The following is a 24420-nucleotide window of genomic DNA, read 5'->3' on the forward strand; positions in this document are numbered from 1 at the left end:
TGTCACGGGAAAGTGTCTGTCCACCAGTTTCTTGGGAGTCGTGGCCAAACAACTCAGTCTGAGGGGCGTCCTGGCTCTCTCCTGCTTCTGAGAAGTAGGTCTCTGAATTTAGAGACCCCCTAAAATACTCTCACCACATTGGGGGCTGTGCTTTTCTCTATCAATCCAATTCCATCGTCCTATTGCTCAGAAACTTCCCCCAGACTGTATGGTGACGATTCCAGTTTTCCAGTGTGGATACCGACCGGAGGTTTGGAATCTGTTTCTGTGTATGAGTTCTATTTGGACCGAATACTAAAAGTGATTCTTTTTCTCAATAAGAAAACTTAACAATGTAAAGGCTGTAAATCTAAAATTGTCTTAAAATATAAAGTTTATTATAAAAAGTAATAATAATTTAGAGGCCTACAGTGCCTGGCTAAAAATATCACAGAATAAATTTATATTCCCTAAGCGCCATCGCCCCACTAGAGACCTGTTAAAATGAAAGTGGACATCGTAGTAATTTATCTTCCACATTTTCTGGATTTGGGTAGTAAGACATTATCCTTAAAAATTCCTCAAGTTATTAAGCCAAATAATTAGGTGTTTTTCCTTTGGTTGTTAAATCTGAGTAATGCATCTGAGATTTTTGAGTTCTTATGCAGATGTAGTAACAACTGGGTGGGTTTGCAATAAAGGCTGTTGGGATTTACATTCAAGGGACACCCTGGGTGGCTCACCGCAGAAACAAAACTAAGATCACACAAGAAAAGGATGGTAAGATACTACAGAAAACTTTTCACCTTCTGGTCTCCTCCCAGTGCTGCTGAGGGATTGGAAAGGAACCTTGAAATGATGAGCAACCCACTCTCTGGCTATTGCAGGCAGAGGAAGGAGAAAAGCAGAGAACCAGCTTCTGGGCTGCTGCAAACCAATACTAGCAAGAACAGAGGGACTCCCGTGCAGAAAAGGCCACCTACCTGCCGGGAACATCCCTTCTCTGTGTTTGCCTGCCCAATCGTTATTTTTCGTAGAAACCGGTCATTTGTATCCAGTACTGAAAAAGAAGAGAACAGATTATTCAATCAGCAAGCACAGATCGGCAGCCTAGTGTGTATCCAGCACTGCTCTGAGTGCCAGGAGTGGTGGAGAACAGGGGACAAGGTCTGGCTTCCCTGGAGTTGACATTCTGGTGGGAGGGCACAGAGAGGTATCAGATAAACAAGAAAATATCAGCTAGTGACAAGTGCCTTAAGAAACTAAAGGAGGTGATATGAGAGTATGTGTCAGGGCGTTAGTGGAGGTTGGGGTACCATTTTCAACTAGGCAGTAAGGAAAAGCATTTCTGAAGCAGTGACATGTAACACTGAAACCTGAGTCCTAAGAAGAAGGCAATTAAGTTTCTCAAAACGTTAAACATTGAACCACCATATGACCCAGCAATTACACTTCTAGATACATATCCAGTAGAAAAGAAAACAGGGACTTGAATAGATATTTGTACATCCATATTCACAGCAGTATCATTCGCAATAGCCAAAAGGTAGAAACCACCAAGTACCCAGCAGATGAATGAATAAACAAAATGTGATATACACATACAATGGAATATCATACAGCCATGAAAAGGAACAAGCTTTTTATATATGCTACGACATGGATGGACACTGAAAACTTTAGGCATGATGAAGCTACAGCAGGGGTTCCCAACCCCCAGGCTGTGGACGGGTACTGGTCAGTGGCCTGTTAGAAACGAAGCCGTACAGCAGGAGGTGAGCGGCAGGCCAGTGAACAAAGCTTCATTTGTATTTGCAGCTGCTCCCCAGCGCTTAGCATCACCGCCTCAGCTCTACCTCAGATCATCCGGCACTAGATTCTCAGGAGCACACCAGTCCCTGGTGCCAAAAAGGTTGGGGACCGCTGAGCTAGAGGGACAAATACTGCGTGATTCCACTTAAAATGAGGTATCTAGATGATTTACATTTTTTTTCTGTGAAAACTAGATTTGGTTTAGTGAAAACCAAATTCGCAATGCCAGAAACAAAGCCAGGACAGAGGCTTCACTAACAATTCATTTGGCTTCAAACAACAAGCTGTCCACACTGATAACAAGATTCAATTCACTAAATGTACGATATGGCACTGACGACGGTGACGGGAATTATACATCTGGAGACTAAAAGCACCTGCAGGCTGAAAACGTTCACCTTTTCTTTCCCCAAGTGCTAGCGGCCCACCTGGGCTGTTCCCCGACTCAGCTGCTGCCAGCCTCACTCCACGTACAATACGCTCTCTCTCTCACAGCCGCACACATGTACACACTCAGACACACTCACAGGCACTCAAACAACACTCTAAACCTTTCTGATTTTAAGATATAAGCAGAGTATATACAGGGAAAGGAATGCTTCGCTATATGATCACTAGCTGGTAATTATTCCCAAGACCTATGGTTTAGAGTCACACAAAGTAAACTATTTCTTACTCTTTTGCGTAGTATACACAATCTTGGCACAAGGTTGCCGTGATCTAGTTATTGGAAATTCAGCTGTTTTTTATTTAGCAAAGAGAACACAAACAAGCCAAAAAATAATCTTGGCAAGATGAACTGTAATCAGTGGCAGTGAAAGCCTGCCAGTGGGCTTACCAGGCCCTGGCAGAGCAGGGCGTCTCATATCCACGAGCTTTTGATGTACAGGGAAAGAGTCGTGTGACTATGTCGGTGATCCATGAGAGGAGAAATGTGAGGACTAAATCCTGACACACGAGAAGGATCCCAGAAAGTGACCCTGAGTGAGCGATACAAAATTCCTGGCCTCCGCACGAGAGAGCTAAAGGTGGAATGAGAAACGTCTATTCACTCCAGGAATATTTATTGAGGGGCAACTCCGTGCCAGGTCCCATACTCGCTGTACGGGGATGCACAGATGAACAGGACATCCGTCTCTGATCTAAGGCGTTTACTGGCAGAGGGGAGATAAGGAGAGTAGAGTGAGAGAGGAGGGGGGAGAAATCTGTTTTTTATTCTTTGGTGGTTGTTTTAGTACCGCAGTGCTGACTGTGTCTTGAGGGACGTGCGCGGTGTGTCTAACGGCCTGCTAAGCACTCGCAGCTCAGGCAGGGTCTGGGCTGTATAAGGTATGACCACGGGGAAGTTCTACTACTTTGGTTTCAGGGGAAGATCTGCAGTGACTCTCTGCAGGGCTGTCAGTCGGGCAATGCTGGGAACCAGGAACCTGATGTCAGTTCACTGAGGCCAATTGAGGCTTGTGGGACTTTGGTCTAACAGCCGAGGAAGGGACACACCACTGAGATGGGGCGAAGGGAAGACTGTGAGCTCTGGGCACTTCCGATGCTCAGAGAGGCAGGGGCTCACGCTCCCCCAGGAACAACAAAATGGCTCCATGTCTACTGTATGTTCTGCTTATGCTAAGTGTTTCTGGAATATTCTATTGGCTCCCAGTCCCACTCTGTTGCCAGGCACACAAGGCCTTTAAGCTTCTGATGTGAGGTACAGGATGCAAGACCCAGCAGTTAGATTTCTTATACAGGCTGAAAGAACAGGGGTGGCCATTAAATAAACGACGGCCAAATGGTCTGAGATGAGGTTTTCCACCCACGTGGTCCCTGAGTGTCCCTTCTCCAGTTATCAGATCATACAAGGACCTAATCTCATCACAAGGATTATACTATTTCTAGGTCTAAGCCCATATTGCTTTAAAAAAAATACACCTACCTTAAATGTTCTCAGTTCATCTGATAGAGAGTCCTATTTTTTTTATATTAATTCATAAGAATAAGAGCTAAGCTACTTATTAAATGTCATTCCAAACGCCTGTGGACCCAGGTGGCTTGTTTATAAGAATCACGTTTTCCTCGCTTTAATGCCCTAAACAATAATATAATAATTCTAGTATTTCTCTGGAATAATTTTTTTCAGCTGTCATTTCTATTAACATTGATTTGCAACCACGAAATGCTGTCCCCTCAGCTCTCTCAGAGAGAAACCAGTCTGCACACCAGCCCTAGGTATGAGGGACCACGTACCCTTTTTCTCCCAAGACCCACGGGACCGAGCCACCGCCCTCTTTCTGAACACGCTTATTATGATGTAAATGAAGCTGATAGGACAGAAAATCATCATATCCAAATTATAATTAGAGTTATACACAAAATCCGGAGGCACAAAAAAACCCGAAATAGTTTTATTAGTATAGCAAGATGTTTCTTATTCTTTTTAGATATTTCCAAAATCTTTATAATGCTGTTACCTTTATAATAAAAAATATTTTAAAAAATGTTTCCAAGGAGATTTTACTCTCCTCTAGTCTAGGAGACGAAGACGCACAGAAACACTACATCACACAACTGTCACCGTGGTGGCCTCTACCGATTATTTGGGTGGTGCTTTAGAGTTTGAAAGCACTCCCACGGTGCAGTGGACCTGTGCGAGGGGGAGGCTGGGATCATTACTCCATTTTACAGAGAAAACTGAGGAAGTCATTTGTTGAAAGTTGCACAGTTCATAAATGGTAGAGCCAAGATTCAATCTCTTTGTCTCTCTACTTCACGGTTTGTGGAAAAACACTAAATTCTTAATGAAATGTTTGAATGGATTCCTGGAAGGGAAGCTTCACAAAAGGTTGGACCCGGGCTGTGTCTGGGAGGGCAGAGGCAGGGAGGTCGTCAACGGTAGGCAGAAGGATGAAGGTACCCACCTGTCTGGAAGTAGACAGGGCATAAAAGTGCATGAGACCACGCCATAGCGGTCCTTAAGGCCAAGGTATGTGATGGCAATTTTATCCCACCCAGGATAGGGGGGTGAGGGGATTTAGTTAAACAGCATGGAGGCTTCTGAGCAAGGAAGTGACAGGCCAGCATCGCTACAATATGCACCTACTAAATTGGGGGACGGAAATTAAAGCAAGACTATCTATTAAAAGGCAACTGTGATAAATCAGGCATCAGGTGAAAATGGAAATGGGAATGGGGACAGTGGGTGGGCAGTCTGAGAAGAACGATACAGGAAGGACCCGGAACACGTATTGTCCGACCCTTCTGCAGCGCCATAGGTCTCTTCAAGTGCCGTCACCATGTTCCAGTAAGTACGTTACCATTTTCATCTGCAAGAGACCGAGGCCCAGAACGTGTGCGTGGCTTGCTCAAGTTCACGAACATTAGCTAGTGGCAGGGTAGAGACGACACGCTTCAGGCCTCTTCCCACAGTCCCACCCCTGTACAGGGCAGTGTGGGATCAGGGAGGCAGCATCACAGCCAAGGTCGGGGTGGGGGAGTCGTTGTGTTTGAAGCGTTAGAGGGTATTCTATTGGCTGGAAGTATGTACTAGACTCAGAGAAAAAATTCGGCACCAAAAATACAAACTTAAGAGCTACTTGGAGCTAGTGGTAAGAAAATGAAAGGAAGAAATTCAGGCGGCAGGTGGACAGGGCAGCAGGACAAAAAAGGGGAGAACAGACTAAGACTTAAAAAAAAAAAATTCCGGACAAGAAGCCAGGGAAGGGGGGTGGCTCCATAGTGTAGTAGTTTTTGGGTCTGCTTTTCACGCAGAAAGTCCTGGGTTTGCACCCCAGGTGGAGCCACGCATCATACCCCAGGTGCGCCAGGCCCCGGGGTGCACACCCCGAAAGTGTGGGAGGAGACGCCCCGCCTTCAGAGATCTGGTCCTTAAGGGGAAACGGCAACAACCATGGGTCAGGGGTGAAAGAGTGTGAGAGGGGAGGGCAAGGAATTAAAGAGATGGAAAAAAGTAATAATAAAATAGAATAAAAAGAAGCCAGGGAAGAGACAGAGGAGAAAATAACTAATTTCCCTTGGAAAATTAGGGGGTGAGACCAGGTGAGCTGCCGTGGACCAGGTGGTTGGACCAGGTGGTTTAAGAAGGGGCATGGCCCCTTCTCCTGATGGGAGGCGGGGATGACAGAAGAGAAGCAAACGGAGGGATTACAAAACACAAGCTGGGGACGATGGGAAGAAATAAAACTGTGCATCTGTGAAAGTGATTTAAGAGCTTCAGCTGGAACGCATGCCGCCCTCCCCGCCCGGCGATGAGTACCCACCTCTCTGCCACGTGATGGTAGAGGGGTCGATGTTGAGACGGGCGAATTTACTCATTTCCTCTTCTGTCAGTGCGCTTGGATCCGTCTTATTTATTCCCAGTTTCTGATGATTAAGAAGAAAAAAAAATGCACTAAGTTTTAGAAGGAATAGAAAGCAAAATGTAACTAAAACGATCCTCCTTCCTTTATTTTCTCCAAGACTAGGAAAGCCTTTTTAAAAACTGAATTTGAACTTCGAGTAAATGGTAGGATAGGCCAACTCATATAAACAAACGCCTGAGGCCCAATATCTCTTATCAGTGAAAGACAATGAAATTTGTAACATAGCCTCAAAAGAACAGATCTGAAAGTGCATCGCCATTGGCAGTGTACAAAACACCCCGCTTGTGCTATGTGACCACGACGTGCTGCGCTCAGAACGGACATAAATTGCCGCCTACATAATTGACGCTCCAGTTCATTAGTTCTTCTTTTTCAAATCCAAAAACCATTAATTCAAGTAAAGTTTATGTCTGTTTTCAGAACCAGTTATTTCTAATTCACTGAGGAAAAACCATTGAAACTGTCGATGCATCCATTTCTGTAAAGGAAACATCCTAATAAAGAGGTTCTTAATAAAGAAGTAGAAGAAAGGAATCTGGGCAATGGAAATTATGTTGTAGCTGCTGAGGACAGTATATTGTGCAGTATTCTCAACAAACCAAACTTGGTTCAGTTAAGAAGCAAGGGGGTGAATTTTTTCAACCAATTAATTATTACCAAGCAGTAGCTGTAAATTATACCATTAAAGTTAGTTTTCGGTCTCTGGAAAAGAGCAAGGGGAAATCAGTGTGATTAGCAGCATGAGTAGCAAATGGAACTAGAAAATAGCAAAGTGGATAAGAATTAAGATTGCAACTGCAACCTTAGCATCTTGCTGCACCAAAAACTGAGAGATGACCTTTCAAAGGCTGTATCTTATTTCCTAGCGATTGAAGAAATTTCACGAAAGAGAAGGACTCTTGGCAGTTCTCATTTGTTCGTTGACTAGGATACTCTGGATCAGCAGAGCAGTCCTCTTAATTTATAGATGAAGAAATTGAGGCCCGATGTGTCCTGCCTGCTCTTTGGTGTAGGGTCCAGGTCCCAGGCTTTCAGTTCTGAGTTCTCTGCTATATTGTTCTGTCTCTTTAGAGTTCAGTACTCAAAGGAGTATCCAAAAACCAAAATCAAATCAAGTTCAAAATTTCTGGCTTTGGCAATTATTTCAATTTGTCTCCAGGATATTTTCTTTTTGAACAACCGTAACTGGAAACTTACTTTGAGCCGAGCAAGTTGAATTTTTGAAAATTCTCGAACACCGTTCACTAAAGGAACCAGTCGATTATATAGAGCCTAAGAACACAAAACAAAAATAAAATCCCACAAAAGTTTAAGGGCCAACCATGAACTTGGACAATTCACAGGATATGACAAAGTTCATTACATTTATAACCAAACTGCTTAGATTACAGACCCCATTAAAATTCTTGGCTAATATAAACAATGTAGCCTTAAGTTCTGTCATTTTAATAAATCTGACTAGATCTGACATAATGCACATTGCAAAGAGTTTGCATAAACACACATTTCATAATCTACAGCCCCATAACTATCAAAATAATATTTATTTGTATTTGGCTTCAAAAACTCACTAGGTAGTTACTTTAATTGGAAGTAGTCAGGATCCCTGTAAAAGTGCCAGAAAGTCCCACTTCTATCAATGTCATATGTCTATGAGGAATTAGCACCGGGTACCCTGTCCCCTTCAGGTGTGTGGTTTACCTCTCAGACTGCACCTGAAGCCCGACTAAGGGGTCTGACCTCTGAAACGGCACATCTGGAATAGCTGCACATAACATTAGTCTTAGAAAAACTATTCCTCCGAAAAGAGAGAAAAAACAAACCCCCAAAACAAATCACAACAGAACAAAACCCATAAAAAACAAACAAACAAATAAACAACAACAACAAAAAAAAAAAAAGAAAGAAAGAAAAAAGAAAAAAAGCTTTTCCTCCAATTCCCTTAGTATAGAACAGAGATAAGACCTACGGGCAGAATGCAGAGAACTGGCAAACGAACTACGCTCAAAACTAAAGAATGATCTCAAACAATATTTGGCTTACACAGTACAATCAATACAATCAATTCTCCCAACAACTTGGCAGTGGTCACAAACTCATCTGAGAATCTGACCAAAGTATGCATCCTCTCCCCAAGAAATAAGGACATATATAAATTCACAAAATTTTGATTAAATTTCAGAGTTTACAGACTCCACAAGTTTTTCTATGAACTCTTTAAGAATCTCAAAGACCCCAGGATAAGATGCCCCAAATGGCTAACGAGAAACCTTTCTTACTTTATCAGTTTGAGTGTTTTCATGCAAAATCCTTGTGTCGATGGCAGCAGCCAGCAAATTATTGGCAGCGGTGATGGCATGAATGTCCCCCGTCAAGTGAAGGTTGAACTATAAATGAAAAGAAAACATCTTTCTACTAGTTCCAAACAACCATGACATATTCGAGACTTTCTAAATAAATAAAAGATTACATTAATCTCATGTCCTATTATGAGCCGAGTCCGTAAAACAACCTAAGTCAGAAAATCGATGTTGGGGTTTTCCCCTGACAACTGAGAACTTTGGAGCAGACTTCCTGTTGCAGATTATTTCTTTCTCAGATTAAGTGTGAAATATTCTGATGGGTTTAGTGATTGGTTTCCTTATTTTGTTTTCCTTATTTTCATTTACCTTTACGCATTGTTTTATGATCTAGAAAATAGTATCATATCAAGTATACTTTAGAATGAGGCAGGGCATAAAATAAACAGTAACAACAGAATAATATAAAATATGACAAAGTCTGAGAAATAGGAAATCTATTACTCTTGCAACTCTGTTAATTCTTCGGTTTTCCTTCCAGTTATGTGCGCACACATTATTTGTACAATCAGCATACCTTCCTTTTCAAAGAACCCATTTTGTAGTAATTTTGTTTATGTATCGTTATAGTTTATAGGGGCTATATAATTGAGAAGATGCACCAAAATTTTTCAGTCTCCTGTGTCTGGATAATGTTCACTTTTGTGAAGAAGGCTACAATTACAAAGAATATATGCAAATAGCTATTTTTATATATTTCTAGCAGTGTGGTTACTGAGTTAAAGGATCTTGATAATATCATCAACTTGCTTTTTTGAAAGGATTGAGATACCACCCACGAAACATGAGCAGATAAGTTACTTCAGAACCGAAGTAATCTTTGGGCCAAAAAATAAGTTAATAGTTGAAAAAGTGGTGTTTCTTGTTAAAATCTTATTCTACAACAAAATATATGATCACTAGAAAATATGAAAAATTATATATGTATATATATTTTATAATATTTTTAATGTGAAATAAATAGATCATGACACCATAATAGGTTATACCTTAACTTTTACACTTAATGTTAACTCGCATTTTTACATCATTAGTCTTCAAAATACAGTTAATCTGAAATCCTGTTAGGACATTTATGTGTTTTCCTGCAATTCGTTATTGCTACAAACTGTGAAGATAAACAGTTTTAAAATTAAATCTTTGCATATACAGCCAATTTTTCCTTAGGATAAACTAAAAATGGATTTATTTGGTCTAACGGGTATGAGTATTTTTAAGGCACTTGATACATATTTCTAACTTCCCTCCAGAAAAGTATTACCAAAATACATGTCCCAGCTCTGTAAGTGTACAGAAAGTCTATTTCGAAAAAGTGTAATGCCAAAACTTGGTATTATTGCTATTTAAAAAAAATCCAACTCTGTCAATTTGACAAGAAAAACGATAACTGAGAGTGGTTTTAATGTAGATTAATTTAATTACTGAAGATAAACATTCACTCATTAGTTAATATTTCTTTTCTGATGTTTCTGTTGAACCCTTTGCCCATTTTAGAACTGGGACACACGTTTTCCTTTCCAGCTATCTGACCACTGGTGTCCACTGGCCCCAGGCGGGACTATTCTAGGAGCCACTCTCCCCTCCGCCACCAGTTCCGGCCCTCTGCCCATCACGCCCTTACTCCCCCAAGTCCTCCATTTCAATACGTGATTCTATAGGGTTGCTCAACCCAGCATCCCGGATGTCACCCGTGAATCCTCCACTTTGCTCTCCTCCACATCTAATTCTGCGAACATCCGCAAACCTGTCTTAGATCAATGTCATCCTTTTTTCCATCCTCAATGTCACCATCCTGGGCCAAGCCACCGCCATTTTTCTCCTGGGCTACTTGCCCATGCTCCTTACTAGACCCCCAGCGTCCACCCTGGGCTCCTGACAATCATTCTCCGCACAGAAATCAGGGTGATTTTTATAAAACCCCAATTTGCACCATGTTATTGATGCAAAGATCCCTTCAATGGCTGACCAAGATACCTCTGATCATATCCAGCCTCTTGGCTATGAACTTGGATTGCTTGAAAGAGGTGGCCCCTGCCCATTTCTCTACCTCATCTGCCTGCACTTCCCGTTGGCCCCTGGCACACAGGAGTGTCTCCTCCTTCTCTAACAGACCGCACCCTCTCCTGCCTCAGGGCCTCCCCACAAGCCATTCCCGCCGCCCGGAATGCTTTCCCGCATTCTTCATGAGCCTGGCTCTTTCTCACCCTTCAAGTCTTAGTATTTTCACTTTCAGTTTTTCAATCCATTTGGAATTTATTCTAACATTTTCCCATGACTATTTATTATGTTTCTTCTAGTGCGCGCTGTCTGCTCATGCTCTCAGCCAACGAGTACCTACTGGGTGTCGGGCATTGTGCACAGGTGGGGACAGAGAGATGAAGTCGACACGGGAGGTGCCTGATTGTGTTGGGCCAGCTACTTCATGCCTTAAGTTTGAGCCAACTCTGAGCCACGCAGCTGAGGACATATGTCAGCAGGACACTGATGCCTTTTCAATATTTGCTAGCTAAATCCTGAGCCATTCCCCCAGGCATGCTCCTTGTCCTCCATCCCCAGTCTGGCCTTCGGGCCCTGTGTCTTCTGAGCTCGGGAATATTACTCACCTCCCTCTAGATGTGAGGCTTGGGGCTGTTTTTCTCAGCAATGCCTATTGACTATTCTTTCTCACCCTCCCCCAATAACTGAACATTATCCGCATTTTCCTTCGGCTTCCCTGACACTCGAGTCTCCATGGTAAACATCTCTCCTACTTGTTCAACAAAGCCAACAAATATCTCTTAGCGAGCACCAACTGTGTGCCAGGCGCTCTGCTAAGTGCTGGAGCCTCTAACTCACCACAGCTGCCGGACCAGATGGAGACGGACACAGAGTATGAGGGGGTCACTGGGGGAGGAACACAACCCAGACGGGTACAAAGATGGCGAGGGCGGAAAAGGAAGCGAAGGGCATTCCAGAATCAAGAGATAACAGGGCAGAAGTCTGCAAGGAGTGTGACAGAGCGGCGAGGGGGAGGGCTGCACAGTGGGGACCTGACACAGCGAGGCAGAGTCGGCAGAAGCGGGGGCCCGCGAGGACCGGTGCTGGATGCACGCGGTGCTGGATGCATGCTGATGGAGTAACCACTCAAACATGCTGGACAGAAAAGCAAGCTGCTCAGACCTGGAGTTCAGGGAGATTTCTCAGGGCCTGAACTAAGAGGTCAATGCAGAGCGTAGAACCGATGAGACCTGGTCGCTGATTAGACATAGGGGACGAGGGAGTGGTTATTGGGGTGCAGAGGGGTTCTTGGAGAAATAAGAACTGATACCACTGGCCCTTTCTGTTCATTTTTCTTTGGAACTATTTGATTTTGGAGTCTCAGTTTACAGAAGGGAAGAGTCCAACTTCCTGAATTGGGCAGGATAACAGGTGAGCGATGGAGATATAGGTCTGTGTCCTCTTTTCCAGAACGCCTTCAGGCCAAGTAGGTTTTGGGATTCAGAACTGTTTGGAATTTAGAAAGGTAGCGTAATGTACATACAATTTATTTATAAAACACCTCAAGTAGGGTCTAGGTCAGCCTCCATTCATCAAAAACAATATTTCTGCAGCAAAATATAAGAACATTTACATCAAGTGGCACAAAGTCCACACATAGTTCATAACGGTAAATGTCAGGTTTTGCCACCAAATGGGTCATATAATTTTCGGTTTTCAGAGCCTTTCAAGACTTGGGGGTTGAGGGTAAAGGACTGTAGGCCTGTGTTTATGGAAGTACAGGAAAAAAAGATGCCAGGAAGGAAAAACAGTGACACACGACACGTGTCCCTTTGAGATCTTACCTCCTCCATGGGAATGACCTGGGCATATCCGCCACCCGCAGCTCCTCCTAAATAACAGAGCAGACACCGCTGGAATGAGTCGCCAAGTACAGCCACAAAAATGGACAGAGCCCTAGGGACATGGCTGCCCAAAACCAACAGGGATGCACGCACCCTCAAGACGAAATCACAGGCAGTGAGAAACATTAACTGTCTATCAAAGCAGCACAGAAGGGGAAAAAAAAAAAAAATCACGCTATGTCCAACTCTGCAATGTAAGGACTTCGGTTTCCTTGTTTAAAAAAAGGGTAAAAATAATATAGCAATGTTGCTACAGCAAACATGAGATTATTTTGTTAATTTATTATTAGGTCTATGTGGCTATGCTTCATCTAATTGCATGTGCACTGAAGTATCAAAAAACTTTGTTAAAAAAAACCCACCTGATAAACTCAGACTAACACATTATGAACTTCAATTTATTTTAGATAATAATATATAAGATTTGTCATGCTGCTTATTCTTCAACATAGTAAAGTTATTACATTAAAAAGACTTTTTTTTTTTAAACAATAATGATACCTTCCATGTCCATATCATTTATAGTTTTCCCTGTTTTTTCTATGTTATCTCATTTTGTCCTCAAAATAACCTGGTAAGCCTCGTACTGTAAGCCTTTTTACACTTTTTCAGATACAACTCAGAGAGGTTGTCATTGGCTAAAGGTCACACAGCAGTAGGAGACGGCCATGAATAAAACCTCGACTTTCTTGCTCCAAGCCTAGTGTTCATTCCACTACACAATGCGTGACATTCTATGACTTATCAGTATTTAATGAGTTAGGAGTTATTAATATTTATAACAGTAATATAAATATAATACCGCTAAAACCCACAAAGTGCCAAGAACAAACAGTAATTGCAGCAATAAATGCTATTATGAAGTGCGCTGGAGAATGTTTTCATGATAAATCAGTGAAGAAAGAGCAGTGAACGTGTCGGTGCCAGACATGAGCCCAACCGCAGCCAGAGGGGAGTTCCATCACGTCTATCTGTCCATGCTGGTCAGCTCCGGAGCTCTGCAGGCCTCACACTGCAACTCCGAACCAGCCGAGACCTGGGAGGGCCTACCGAGGGTCTCTAACTGGGTGGAAAGACCCTTCACCATGGATGGGGTGATAAAACGCAAATAAAAATGGCAAGAGTCTCAAAATCGCTTGGCAAAGGTTCTGATGAAACCGAAAGCTTCTTTCTGCTCAAGGTTACACTCCTGAGCAAGAGCCTGGCCACTGTTCAGGGAAACCAAGGAAACTGGTTTCGGGAAGGGTGGGGGGTGGGGGGCTCCACCAAAACCCCATGCAGTTCTCTCTGCAGAGAACCAGCTCGGGGTGACCCCCACGTTACTGGGTGTCTGTGTGGGCAAGTGCACATAGGGACAAAACACACTAGCTCCTCTGACAGCTTTTAATGCTACATCTGTTGATGATGCTCTTTTTAAACCTTTCTCCCTCCACAATTTTGCTCTGAAATTACACTTATTGTTAAATAAAGTACCTTTAACTCCGAAAGTGGGCCCTTGAGAAGGCTGCCTCAGACAGGCAAAGGAGTTGACGTTCAGGTGTGCGGTCAGGGCCTGGACGAGGCCAATCGTAACTGTGCTCTTCCCTTCTCCAAGTGGGGTGGGTGTGATCCTGATTTGAGAGGGGAAAAAAAGTGAATTTAATATTATTTCCGAGACAACCTATGCCAGGTAAACTTAAGGTACGAGAACCAAATCAGAGGATATTAGGAGAGAACGTACCATTCCAAAATCCACTTCATAATTCAATTTTCTTGAACCATTACGGTCTACCACGCACCCAGGCCATGCTTAATCTAAAGTCAAGATACACACACACCTTCGCCAAGAGATTCTCCCCGCTGCCCCCCAAAGAAGAGAGAAAAATTATTAGGTATTGGCGCTAATAACATTATTACCTTTAAGAAATCGCATAGAATCATTCATCAAAATGGCTTCGATAATTAAGCTGATGTCATTTCTTGCTGATGGGTAATTTGGCATTCGCTCATCCAGGGCCATTTCTCGGGGACGTGATGTGGGCACAGGGCCTAACTCGATGCTCCATGAGTAAGTGAGGCATGGCCCAACTCCTGGGACAGAAGGGATCCTAATGTCCCCACCCATCCATCTCTTTCTAGATGTCAGTGCCCAGGGCTGTCCCCACCATGCTTGAACTGAAGCAGTGATGGGAGCTCATTACCTCCAGGGTGGCCCATTCATTTCCAGACAGTAGAACATTCTTTGCTCTAAAGGGGAGATGTCTGCATTCCTTTAGCTTCTTATCTCTTGGAGTCAGACACACTAAGCCTTATCCTTTCCCATACAACAGCCTCTCAACTATTTGGAAAGACTAAGGCAATCACTTGTGCTCTGAGGAGCTTACTGCTGACCACAACCCCCCATAAAACCAAACATCACACGTTCACACAGAACATCACAGTATTACGTGAGGGCATAGGTGGATATTACATTCCCAAGTAGGGTCCCATAAAACTGTTCCTTAGCATACACTAACAATGTACTATGTTTAAAAACTGCCATTTGGGCTTACAATACGGTCTTCTATGAGCTGGCGTGAGTCAGGTTGTCTACGATACTCAACCACAACAAAACCGATGATAGTTTTCTGACCTGCAAAATCTACTGATGTGACCACAAAGAATGACTGCCCTTAGATGCGTCATCCTCAACTACCTCCGACCACCACGGCAATACAATCGATCATTCGTTTAGCAACTACGTATTAAGTACTAACACGTGCCAGGCTACTAGACCCTGGGGACACAATGATAACCACGATGGATTCCATCGCTGCTCTCATAAAGCTTCCAACTAATGAGAGGTATGGACAGAGAAATCAGCAGTTCTAGTGAATGTGATAAACACGAAGACAGGGGACGTAGGGCAGTGAGACTGTGTTATAAGAGCCCATGGAATGAGGCTCCAACTAGATCTGGAACTCCAGAGAAGGCTTCCTGGAGGAAGCAACATCGAAACTCAGACAACTGAATAAACATTCGTCTGACAAAACTGAGGATGGACTCCGGGCAGTTAACATGCTAGGCTCTGTTATAGTTGGGTTAATTATTTTTAATCCTCATTTTAAAAGTGAGGAAACTGAGGCACAAAGAATTTAAGTAACTTGCCCACGGTCACATGATTAATAGAACTGGAAATCAAACCCGGGCTAGTCACCTGACCTCACTAGGTTATTTCTGTGGATAGAACTTCTTAACTATAATTAACAGTGTAAAGCAAGAGCAGTCAGTGAGAGTGAACAGAATGAGAAAAAAGGTAGAGACAAAACTGTTCATGTTTTATCTTAAGGAATAGTCGGAAGAGAGAGCATAAAGGAAACTGAGCAAGAGCAGTAAAAAGTAAGAGAGGAGGGGGCAGGGGTGTGACAGGGACTCTTGAAAAAAAAACCAAGGAAGTGTCCAGAGTCTGAAGGGGTCTGAAGCCTGGTGAGGACCGAGAAGTGGTCACCAGATTTAGCAACAAGGAGGCTACTGGTAGGGAGCTGGTGAGCCAGCCTGAACACTGCCCGAAAAAGTCACCCGCAAACTCCTCCAGCCATGCGAAACCCGGTCAATGAGAAGACTCAAAGCTACGTGAAGATGTTTATGCGTTGAGAACTTTCTGCTTTTTAGATACAACATGAATAAAAAGACGTTAAAAAACCCACAGGCATCACAATTTTCAAACAGCCAGTGAAGAAAACGTAGTATCGAACACAGGGTGGTTTAAGGACCACACTGAGCACTTACTGTTTGCAAAAGAATAGGTAGTTTACTTAAACTGTGCACACGAAAGATTCAATTTTCATTCCCAAGCATATGCTAACATAGCTGCTGGAGACAGCCAAGAGCAGACACGCCCAGAGATGACCTCCTCGAAACTTCGGCTAACCATCCAAGTCTTAATTAGAAACACAGGACCGCTCAGCTTTCTGCCAACTATTACAAGTCAGGAAAATCAGAAAGTAGGAAGTATTTATTGGGAGCAATAAAGAGAGCTACAATAAAAACTGATTTCACCTTATTTCTGCATCTGGTATCAAAATGTGGCTTGTTATCCCAATATCCTTAGCATCAGATTCCGAATTGTCAAGTTGACTTACAAGACAAGCACCGTATTAATCTAATTTCTTTTTCTATAAGAGATGATAGTTCATGGAGACAGAACTGATTTTTGTTCACTAGTTTCCTCTACTTCTCCTGGCTGATCGATCTGTTCCCTCTAATATTCCACAGCATTTATTGTGTGGTTATAACTTTTCAGAGGGCTTGCTATAAGCTTCCAACATGGTATGTCTCGCTTACTAGGCCACGAGCTTGCTGAGGTGAAGGACTATGCCTATTCTCCTTGAAGTCCTGTCACCTATCCAGGGCACAGATGAGCACAAAGTGGTTGACAAAGGAATGACGCCTTTTCTGAGACAAATATTTATAGTCAACTACAGTACAAATTTATGGAAGTGCTCTGTGCCGATTTGGACATGATCTGAAAGAAGTTCACCATTTACTCAAAGATCAAAAAGATTGCTTATGTCGCAATAAGTGGGCAAACTTGAACTGTTCTCAAAATCTAGAATCTTGTTAAACAGCACTGTTGCCATTAGCCACGGATCTAACCATGAACTCCAAAACTATATGCTCAAACAGCATGTGAATATGTATGTCACCCATTCCAGGCATCTTCATGACTTGGAAGATTTTTTAAATGCCTTTTATTTTCTAACAATGGACTGCCTAGTCCGTTTGGTTGTGTCCCATCGCACACAACTATAGTAAACAGTTCGAAGGTCCTATCACAGTCGTGGTTTCTTCTAAATACCTTTGTTCTAGTCTGCAAGTGGTAAAAATAAAAGAAAAACTCACAGATCTTTAAATAGTTACCCAAAGAAGAAAAGTATGATCTTAGAAAAGTCACTAAAGGTTATTTTTACATCGACCAAAATAATTGGTTGAAACACTAAAAAGAAAGAAAAAAAGAAAAAATCAAATTGAGTATTTGGCACGCTCCAGAAAGAAAAAATAAAGTGACTTGAATAATTTCAATTTTTCTTTAATGTGAAATTCAGTCTCTTCACAGATCGATTTGGGCTTCTCTTTTAACTGCTCTGTCCAAGCAATTGAGAAAAGTTCTAGAAATTTCTGCACAGAAATCAGTAAAAGGCCAATGGAGACCGATCCTACAACACACTCAATGCCCTACAGCTGCACTCCAAGTCAAGTTCTCAAATTCCTTTTCATTAGTGTAACTGGGAAAATATGTAAAACTCAAGAGCCCCTAAGATTCTTTTGGCATATTTCCCTGAACGATTCCCAATACTTTTCATTTTGTCAGGCAAAGCAAATAAAGTGATGTGTAGGTGTAAATACCATGCGATGTGTAGCTGATGAAATACAGATGATTCTGACAGAATGAGAAACCCTAAAGTTTGAAGAATAGCTTTTTAAAATGAATTAATCTGTTCTGCATTTGGGTTATTAATAGTAGAAAAAAATTTTAATCCCATTGTTTTATGTATTCATCCCACTGTTTATAAATTTAAATCACATTTATACATAAATTCAAATGTTCAATAACAAATATATTGTTATTTAGGTTTATTGAAAAATTACTTGGGTATTTGAATTCTAAAGCATGGAAAAAGACTCATGTTACAGTATTTACACGAAAAGGCAGGATACAAAGCGGTATTTATGGCACGATCTCAACTTAAAAAGGATGAATGCATAGATAAAAACCCTGGGAGGAAATATAAAAATTTTTAACACTTTCAAGTAATGAGATATTTAGTTTTCTCCTTCTATTTACCTTGCTTTATGTTAAATTTTCATACAATTACACAATATTATTTCCAGAATAAAAAACTTCCAGAAAAAGATTCTCCAATAATGGGGGGATCATTTATAGTTCTAAAAAAGTTGCAACAGTGTGTATAATGGTTTGATGATGTCATTTTTCCAAAACTGACTTAACCAAAAGTAAAAACATGAAGGTGATTTTTAAAAAATTTTAAATGAACTTTTCATTTTAGATTATAAATAAAATGATCATCTTGTGTTTTAAACTAATCTCAAGCAGCCAGCTATTTAAAGATTAGATAACAAAGGTAGTTTGTGCAATTAAATATTATTTGGTGGGAAAGTTTCTTCTTCCCTCATAGAATACAGTGTGGTATATATTTTCTAGAAACCTTTAAACTCTGCTACAGATGTATATCCATCTCAAAACTCTACCCTTATGGCTCTTTTCCCTTCAATGTGGTTGAAAGGAACACAATTTAATTTTTGTTCCTTCAGAGGTCTCTGTAAAGGAACTTATACCACAATTTCAGAAAAATAACCGATCTCTTGGGGTTACATCTACACTTGAGAATTCAGGTTTAATTTTCATTTCTATCTACAACACGGCAGCCTAGCTTCCTCAGCTCGAATGCACATACAAATGCCACGAAGAGGCAGTGCAGAGCAGTGTTCTCCTGGGAACAGGCCCCCGTGTGGCTGCAATTGTGGTTAGCCATGCTGGCGGTCACTCTTTAGCATGTGGCCGGAGGCCAGGCTTTGACAGTATGACTCCAAGTTAGGAACTTGATAACAATATGAGTGGAGATTTTGCTTTAGAAGCATCAATTCTGTGTTCCCAGCTAAGGGCTGGGGCAATGTCTAGATTTGTGTTTTTATTTCCAATATTGAGAAACTCTTATTTCCAAAACGGAGTTAAGTCACAGCCATCCCACATGAAAAATTACTGCTCGATTTTCCCCTCAGCCAGCTGGCCACTTTCAAAGACTGTCCCAGAGGGTGCCTGCAGGTGGGACCGACATCTCTCACTGCAGCTCAGTTATAGGCCATTAGGGTTGGGTGTGTGGGGGAAGTCCTAGTTTGGAACGGACCTCACTGGGGTTGGGTGTCCAACTCTAAGTGAGCGGGGAAGCGTGAAGGAGAAGGTTGAAGCCATAGTTAACTGAGGTGCTTCAATAAGGTACGAATTCCTTTAAACCACAGCGACTCTCAAAGACCCTGGCTGTCTACTCCTCTCATAAAACAGTAACAGAAGGAGCTGCAGAAAGAGGAGGAGGGGGTGGGAAGGGGGAAGGGGAAGAGAGAGGAGATATGAAGAAATGATGGTACCATTAAAGAGGTGATGTTATACATGATATCTTGCTTTTTTTGTAGTTTTATCTTTATTTGTAGTTTTAAAACACTGAATTCTCCCCTAGAATTTTTTCCTAAGGAAACATTGGGCAAATGCACAAAGAGTCATGCCTAAGGTTGTTAATTTTAGCACCGTTTATAATGGCTAACCATGAGAAAACAAGTTAAGTGCCCATCCATAAAGAACTGATTAAATGAATTATGGGACATCCCATGATGTTTTCAAATCGTTTTTCTGCCTCAGTAGACCTGAAGCATTAGAAGCATGCCGGACTATCGCTGGCTGGGCCATGGCGTGCTTCTCGGTGCTGGGAAGACATGGCAAATGAAATACACCCTCATCCCAGGCATTTCTACCACTCACTCCACCTGGGACTCCCTCTCCCAGCACTTGAAGAATCTTGGATGTAAACAGTGAAATGGTACGTAATCACGAAAAATAATAACATGGCTCTGTCTTAATTCACATGGAGCCAGGTACATGACACACTGTTGAATAATCAAGTCGCTGACAGAATAGCAGTGTCAATGATCTCACTTATGAAGGACGGCATCTGTGACAAGATGGTCTCAAATGTTAACAGCTGTTTCCTCTGGGTGCTAGATTTGGGATGTTTTACTCTTTTGTTTATACTTTCTGTATTTTTGGAATATTTTTATAATGAGTATGTATGATTTTTCTAATCAGAGAAAGAAAGAAAGCACTTATATTAACAATTAAATATGTAAAAGGAAAATTAACTACAAATTAAGTTCAGTTATAAGAAATGTCTCTGCCTGTTAAGAGGATTTTGTGCCTCAAGCGTTGGCCTATATGTCATTATCAAGTCCATGCAATGAAATTTCAAAACAACAAAGAAATTTATATAGTCTCTCAATGTTCCCTCGGGTCACGCTGAATAAATATCTGAAATCTCTTATTTTCTATCCTTTTTTTTTTTCAGCTAGTGAATGTGTTTCTTTTTTAAAAAGAGGGAAAATTAAAGCAGATACTCTTTTTCATAAACGGCATGCATTTATCTTTTAAAAAACTCAAATGGAAATGGCCCAACATCAATTCTGAAATTATCTTTCAAATACATTAATAAGAAATTTTAAAGACATGAATAAGAAAACCAAAGTTTCATGGAATTATCTATATGTTTTCCATTAAAATGTTATTTCTAAGTAGAAAACACACACACACACACACATACACACACACACACACACAAACCCTGCTCAGTTCAAAATATTTTACTTTCAATTGTTATTTTAGTTTTTATCCTGAAAAACAAAATTGAACAAACCAAGGTAGTGCAAGGATGATCAAAACACAATATGAGAAACAAAAAATAAAGTCCTGGATCAGTGACTCATTACGCTTTATACTTTGTGGAGACTAATTTGTTTTGTTCTGAAAAGAAAAACTTACCTCAACTTGCCCCAAGTCAAATGAAGGAATGCCAAGTAAATTGGATAAGATAGCATCAAATTTGAGAACAGGATGTATTCGAGGGGCGTGATGACAGACAGACATAGGGAAGAGAGTTTGATAAACATGTCTTCTAAGTAAAACAGATTTTAAAAAAGTCTTACCCAGCAACTAAGACGTATTTTCCATCTGCCTGATCCTTTAACCTTTCCAGCAGGGACAAACGTACTTTAGCTTTGCTTTTGCCATAGATTTCGATTTCATCTGCAAGCAATCCTATCTCCTTGGCAAGGACATCCACAGCTTTCGGAGTCTGTGCTCTTGAAATCTCGATATCACTGGAGGGGGTGGGGGCGAGGAACACATAAGAGGCAAGAGTCTTCTCAGCTGAGGTGGTCGCTGCTGGAGCAAAAAGCCGCCATGCGCCACGCCAGCAATGAAATCAACGCACCGGCTGCACGGTCCTTGCTTCCAAGCAGTATTAAGCACGACTGCTAACAATTAACGTGCATGAGAAAACGGCACATCGCTTTAGAGAAGCAACTCTTAAAAATTCACAAAGATCCTAGAATTCTGCCCAGGTACAAGGATAACACCTATGTCATAGGAGAGAGGGCTGTATATTACAGCGTGCCCAAAGGCCTCCCGTAAGTAGAAATCCATTATAGAGCGCGATGCTTTCTACGGGTCGTGGCTGTATTCGTTAACCACAAATAGATGGGTTATTGCATAATGCACCCTTAGTGAACTAGCCACACGTATCTCTTGGCTACTCAAAAATGTGGAGATGCTATTTTGTTTTATCTGTGTCCATTCTTTCCCTCTCTTTCCTATGGCAAGTCCAAATTGTATTTCAAAACATTTTATTAATTACATAACTGTAATGGACCTAACGCCTGAAGCTCGACTTCCGGCACAAGAAGTTTAGCTCAGGAACATCACTGGGCAAATCTTGAACTGCTCGATGTTCTCATCTGGCAAGATGAGAACACTGCTGCTCACCTTCCAGGAGTGCTATGAAGATCAGCACGTGCTGAACTTCTCAGGAGAGCCTTTTGGGGCTCGAGCTCAGTCATTTTTTTTTATTGGGGGTTCAGGCCACCTATCTGCCTGACCATCTGTTTGTGAGTAAAACCTGGCAGGCATAAGCCAGAACATGAGAGAGCAGGAATCGGAGACTTGGTTTTAAGGGCTGACATCTGAGAAGACAGCAGTCGGTCTCTTGGCTGGCCCTGGACCCCTTTGTTGGGGGCACAGCAGTCCCTGCAGGGACCCTCCCCCCTGGCGGCAGATCATTCCCTGCTCTGCTTTTTTTCTGTTGCTAATGTTGACAATCTACTCTCAGCCCCCGTGCTGCCCTATAGTCTCCTCCCTGACCCTGTCGGGGTCCAACCTTGATGCAGGCGATGACGGTAAAGCCACCTCCAATCCAGACTTCTTTGACGGGAACTAGACAGCTTGGAGTGGTGGTGGAGGCACCTTGGGACGGATGCGGGCCGAGCTCTGTGCCTCCGGCCAGGATGTCCCTTCCCCAGGTCGGCCTGCATTTTCCTGACCAGTTCTCCTCCCCTGTCCCCTTCGCTGTCCATGCTCCTACTTCCTTTTACTTTCCTGCCTATTCTTTTTTTCTGTTTCTCTCCCGACGCAATCTCCTAAATCCAAGAGCCCAGTCTTAGAAAATCTCCAAGGTTTTCTCTTCACTAGCTAGAGTGACAGTGACAGCATTTTGATTTGTTGAGTGATTTATAAACGACTCAGCCCTGCCTTTCTTTCCTCAGTGGTTCTGGAAGTCAAATTTGGTTAAGCAAATAAAGCCCTTTTATTCTCGAAGTAGAATTCATTTTGATTTATACAAAGGTTGTGGTATGCCATTTGGGGAAGTCCATCTCAATTTTTTTAGATCTCTGTAAGTAGAATTGACTCATTAAAAAAAAATTAAGGTCCTATAACAACATAAGTAACTTGAAAAGTATTTTCTAAAATAGATTATAGAAATTCAGGGATATTACAAAAAACAACATTCCTTGAAATTTATGTATTAATGAACACAGGGGATGACTAAGATGTTTAGTCTATTTCAGAGATGAAAGCAGAGACTGGAGAGTTACACCAGCCTGGTGGGTATAAGCAAACCACAGTGCTCAAGGAAACAGAGCTCAATTCCAAAATACAACTGGTTTATCAAGTAAAAACTTAAGTCAATTATTGGAAGTTCTATTACTGACACTCTGCCTCCCAACACCTGCGATGAGATCACCTGGGGAAGCTCTGGCGTTATGCCTGCCCTGGATGAAGGGGGCGGGGCCAATTCACTGAGGCGGAGACGGCCACAGAGGACTCATTATGAGGCAGGAGAATGCATCTCTCTGGCTCAGATAGCTTATCTAACTAATTACACTAAAAATGCTGAGAATATATCCTCCAGTTTGCAGTTCCAAATTTATACAGAGAGAGAATATGTAGCTTACACTTCACTAAATACCACTCTGAAGAAAATATCCATCTGGACCATCACAGAGCTTCCTGTCACACAGTAGACACTACCATGCTCTGAAGAAGGCTGAGTGCTATTTGGCTGGTTGGCCATTTACTCCCAGATTCAAAACCTACATGGCCCTCAAGACCAAGATGACATATGTTGGACATTTCTAACACTGAAAAGCATATTCCAAATATAACATTACCGTATTGTGTCATATCTAAGATATCATTATTTGATGGACTACTAAGGGGAAAAAACACTGCCATTTAATACAGGACATATCATCGATAATAAGGAAATCCTGATTTCAGAAATGAAAAAATATACACTTCAGAACTGAGTGAATATGGTAAACATGTTCATTATTTAATTTTGGGGGACTTCGATGCTAGAAAAAGTAGTGTGGCAATTTGATTGGAGAAAATTATCTACCACCGAAGCCATAATACCATGGGTCATGTCCCCTACTCGATGGATCACCCTGGAAAACTAAGGCACTTGATGAGCTGACATCAGTATAAACACATCACCCAGATACCTTGGTACGGGGGAGAGGGGCTGCAGTTTCAAGCAGTGAAGTCTCCACCTCGTGTATTGCTGTTCACGAAGCCATCTCCTCCCACTACTGACCAGGTTCTTCAGTAGGGCAGAAAGGAAAACATGATAGAAAAGAGAAAATTGTCAGGGTATGTATCTGAACTGTGCAAAGACTGTTCAGGGATGTCACGCCATGAAAAGGACTAAAAAGTTGCACAACTCAAGTGAATGCCAGGAGTAATTTTATTCTCACATAATTAAATTTGTAGGTTTTTCTGAAAAAGGAAAAATGTGAGATGTATGTACTATTGAAATAGTTTAAGTGTTCACTAAACACTGTGAGCGACCGTACAGAGAAGTTCATGTGATAAAGAATGAGGGCATCTTGTCACCAGCCAATGCCAACAAGAAATTTAATGCCAGTAGCCACATGGGAAGT

General features: G+C 41.9%; 1 protein-coding gene across 3 annotated transcripts in view; it reads right to left on the reverse strand.

Moving 5' to 3' along the window:
- The window catches only part of MTHFD1L (methylenetetrahydrofolate dehydrogenase (NADP+ dependent) 1 like), a 167009-nt gene that overhangs the window by 111092 nt on the left and 31497 nt on the right, over window positions 1-24420 (reverse strand). Inside the window, exons 10-17 of one of the 3 annotated variants that reach the window (XR_005650379.1) lie at window positions 23983-24080; window positions 21127-21300; window positions 13876-14012; window positions 12343-12389; window positions 8441-8548; window positions 7355-7433; window positions 6060-6162; window positions 963-1039 (exon numbers count right to left, since the gene is read on the reverse strand). Coding sequence is in view for 2 of the 3 variants with exons in the window: in XM_039851354.1 (XP_039707288.1) it covers window positions 963-1039; window positions 6060-6162; window positions 7359-7433; window positions 8441-8548; window positions 12343-12389; window positions 13876-14012; window positions 21127-21300; window positions 23983-24080 (819 nt within the window). In the remaining variant the exon portion in view is untranslated. Of the gene's footprint in view, window positions 1-962; window positions 1040-6059; window positions 6163-7354; window positions 7434-8440; window positions 8549-12342; window positions 12390-13875; window positions 14013-21126; window positions 21301-23982; window positions 24081-24420 lie in introns of those variants that run through there. The other 2 variants (XM_039851354.1, XM_039851355.1) reach the window with 2 other exon arrangements.

The sequence above is a fragment of the Pteropus medius genome, unplaced genomic scaffold (genome assembly GCF_902729225.1).
Source record: "Pteropus medius unplaced genomic scaffold, Ma_sr-lr_union100, whole genome shotgun sequence".
NCBI lineage: Eukaryota > Metazoa > Chordata > Mammalia > Chiroptera > Pteropodidae > Pteropus > Pteropus medius.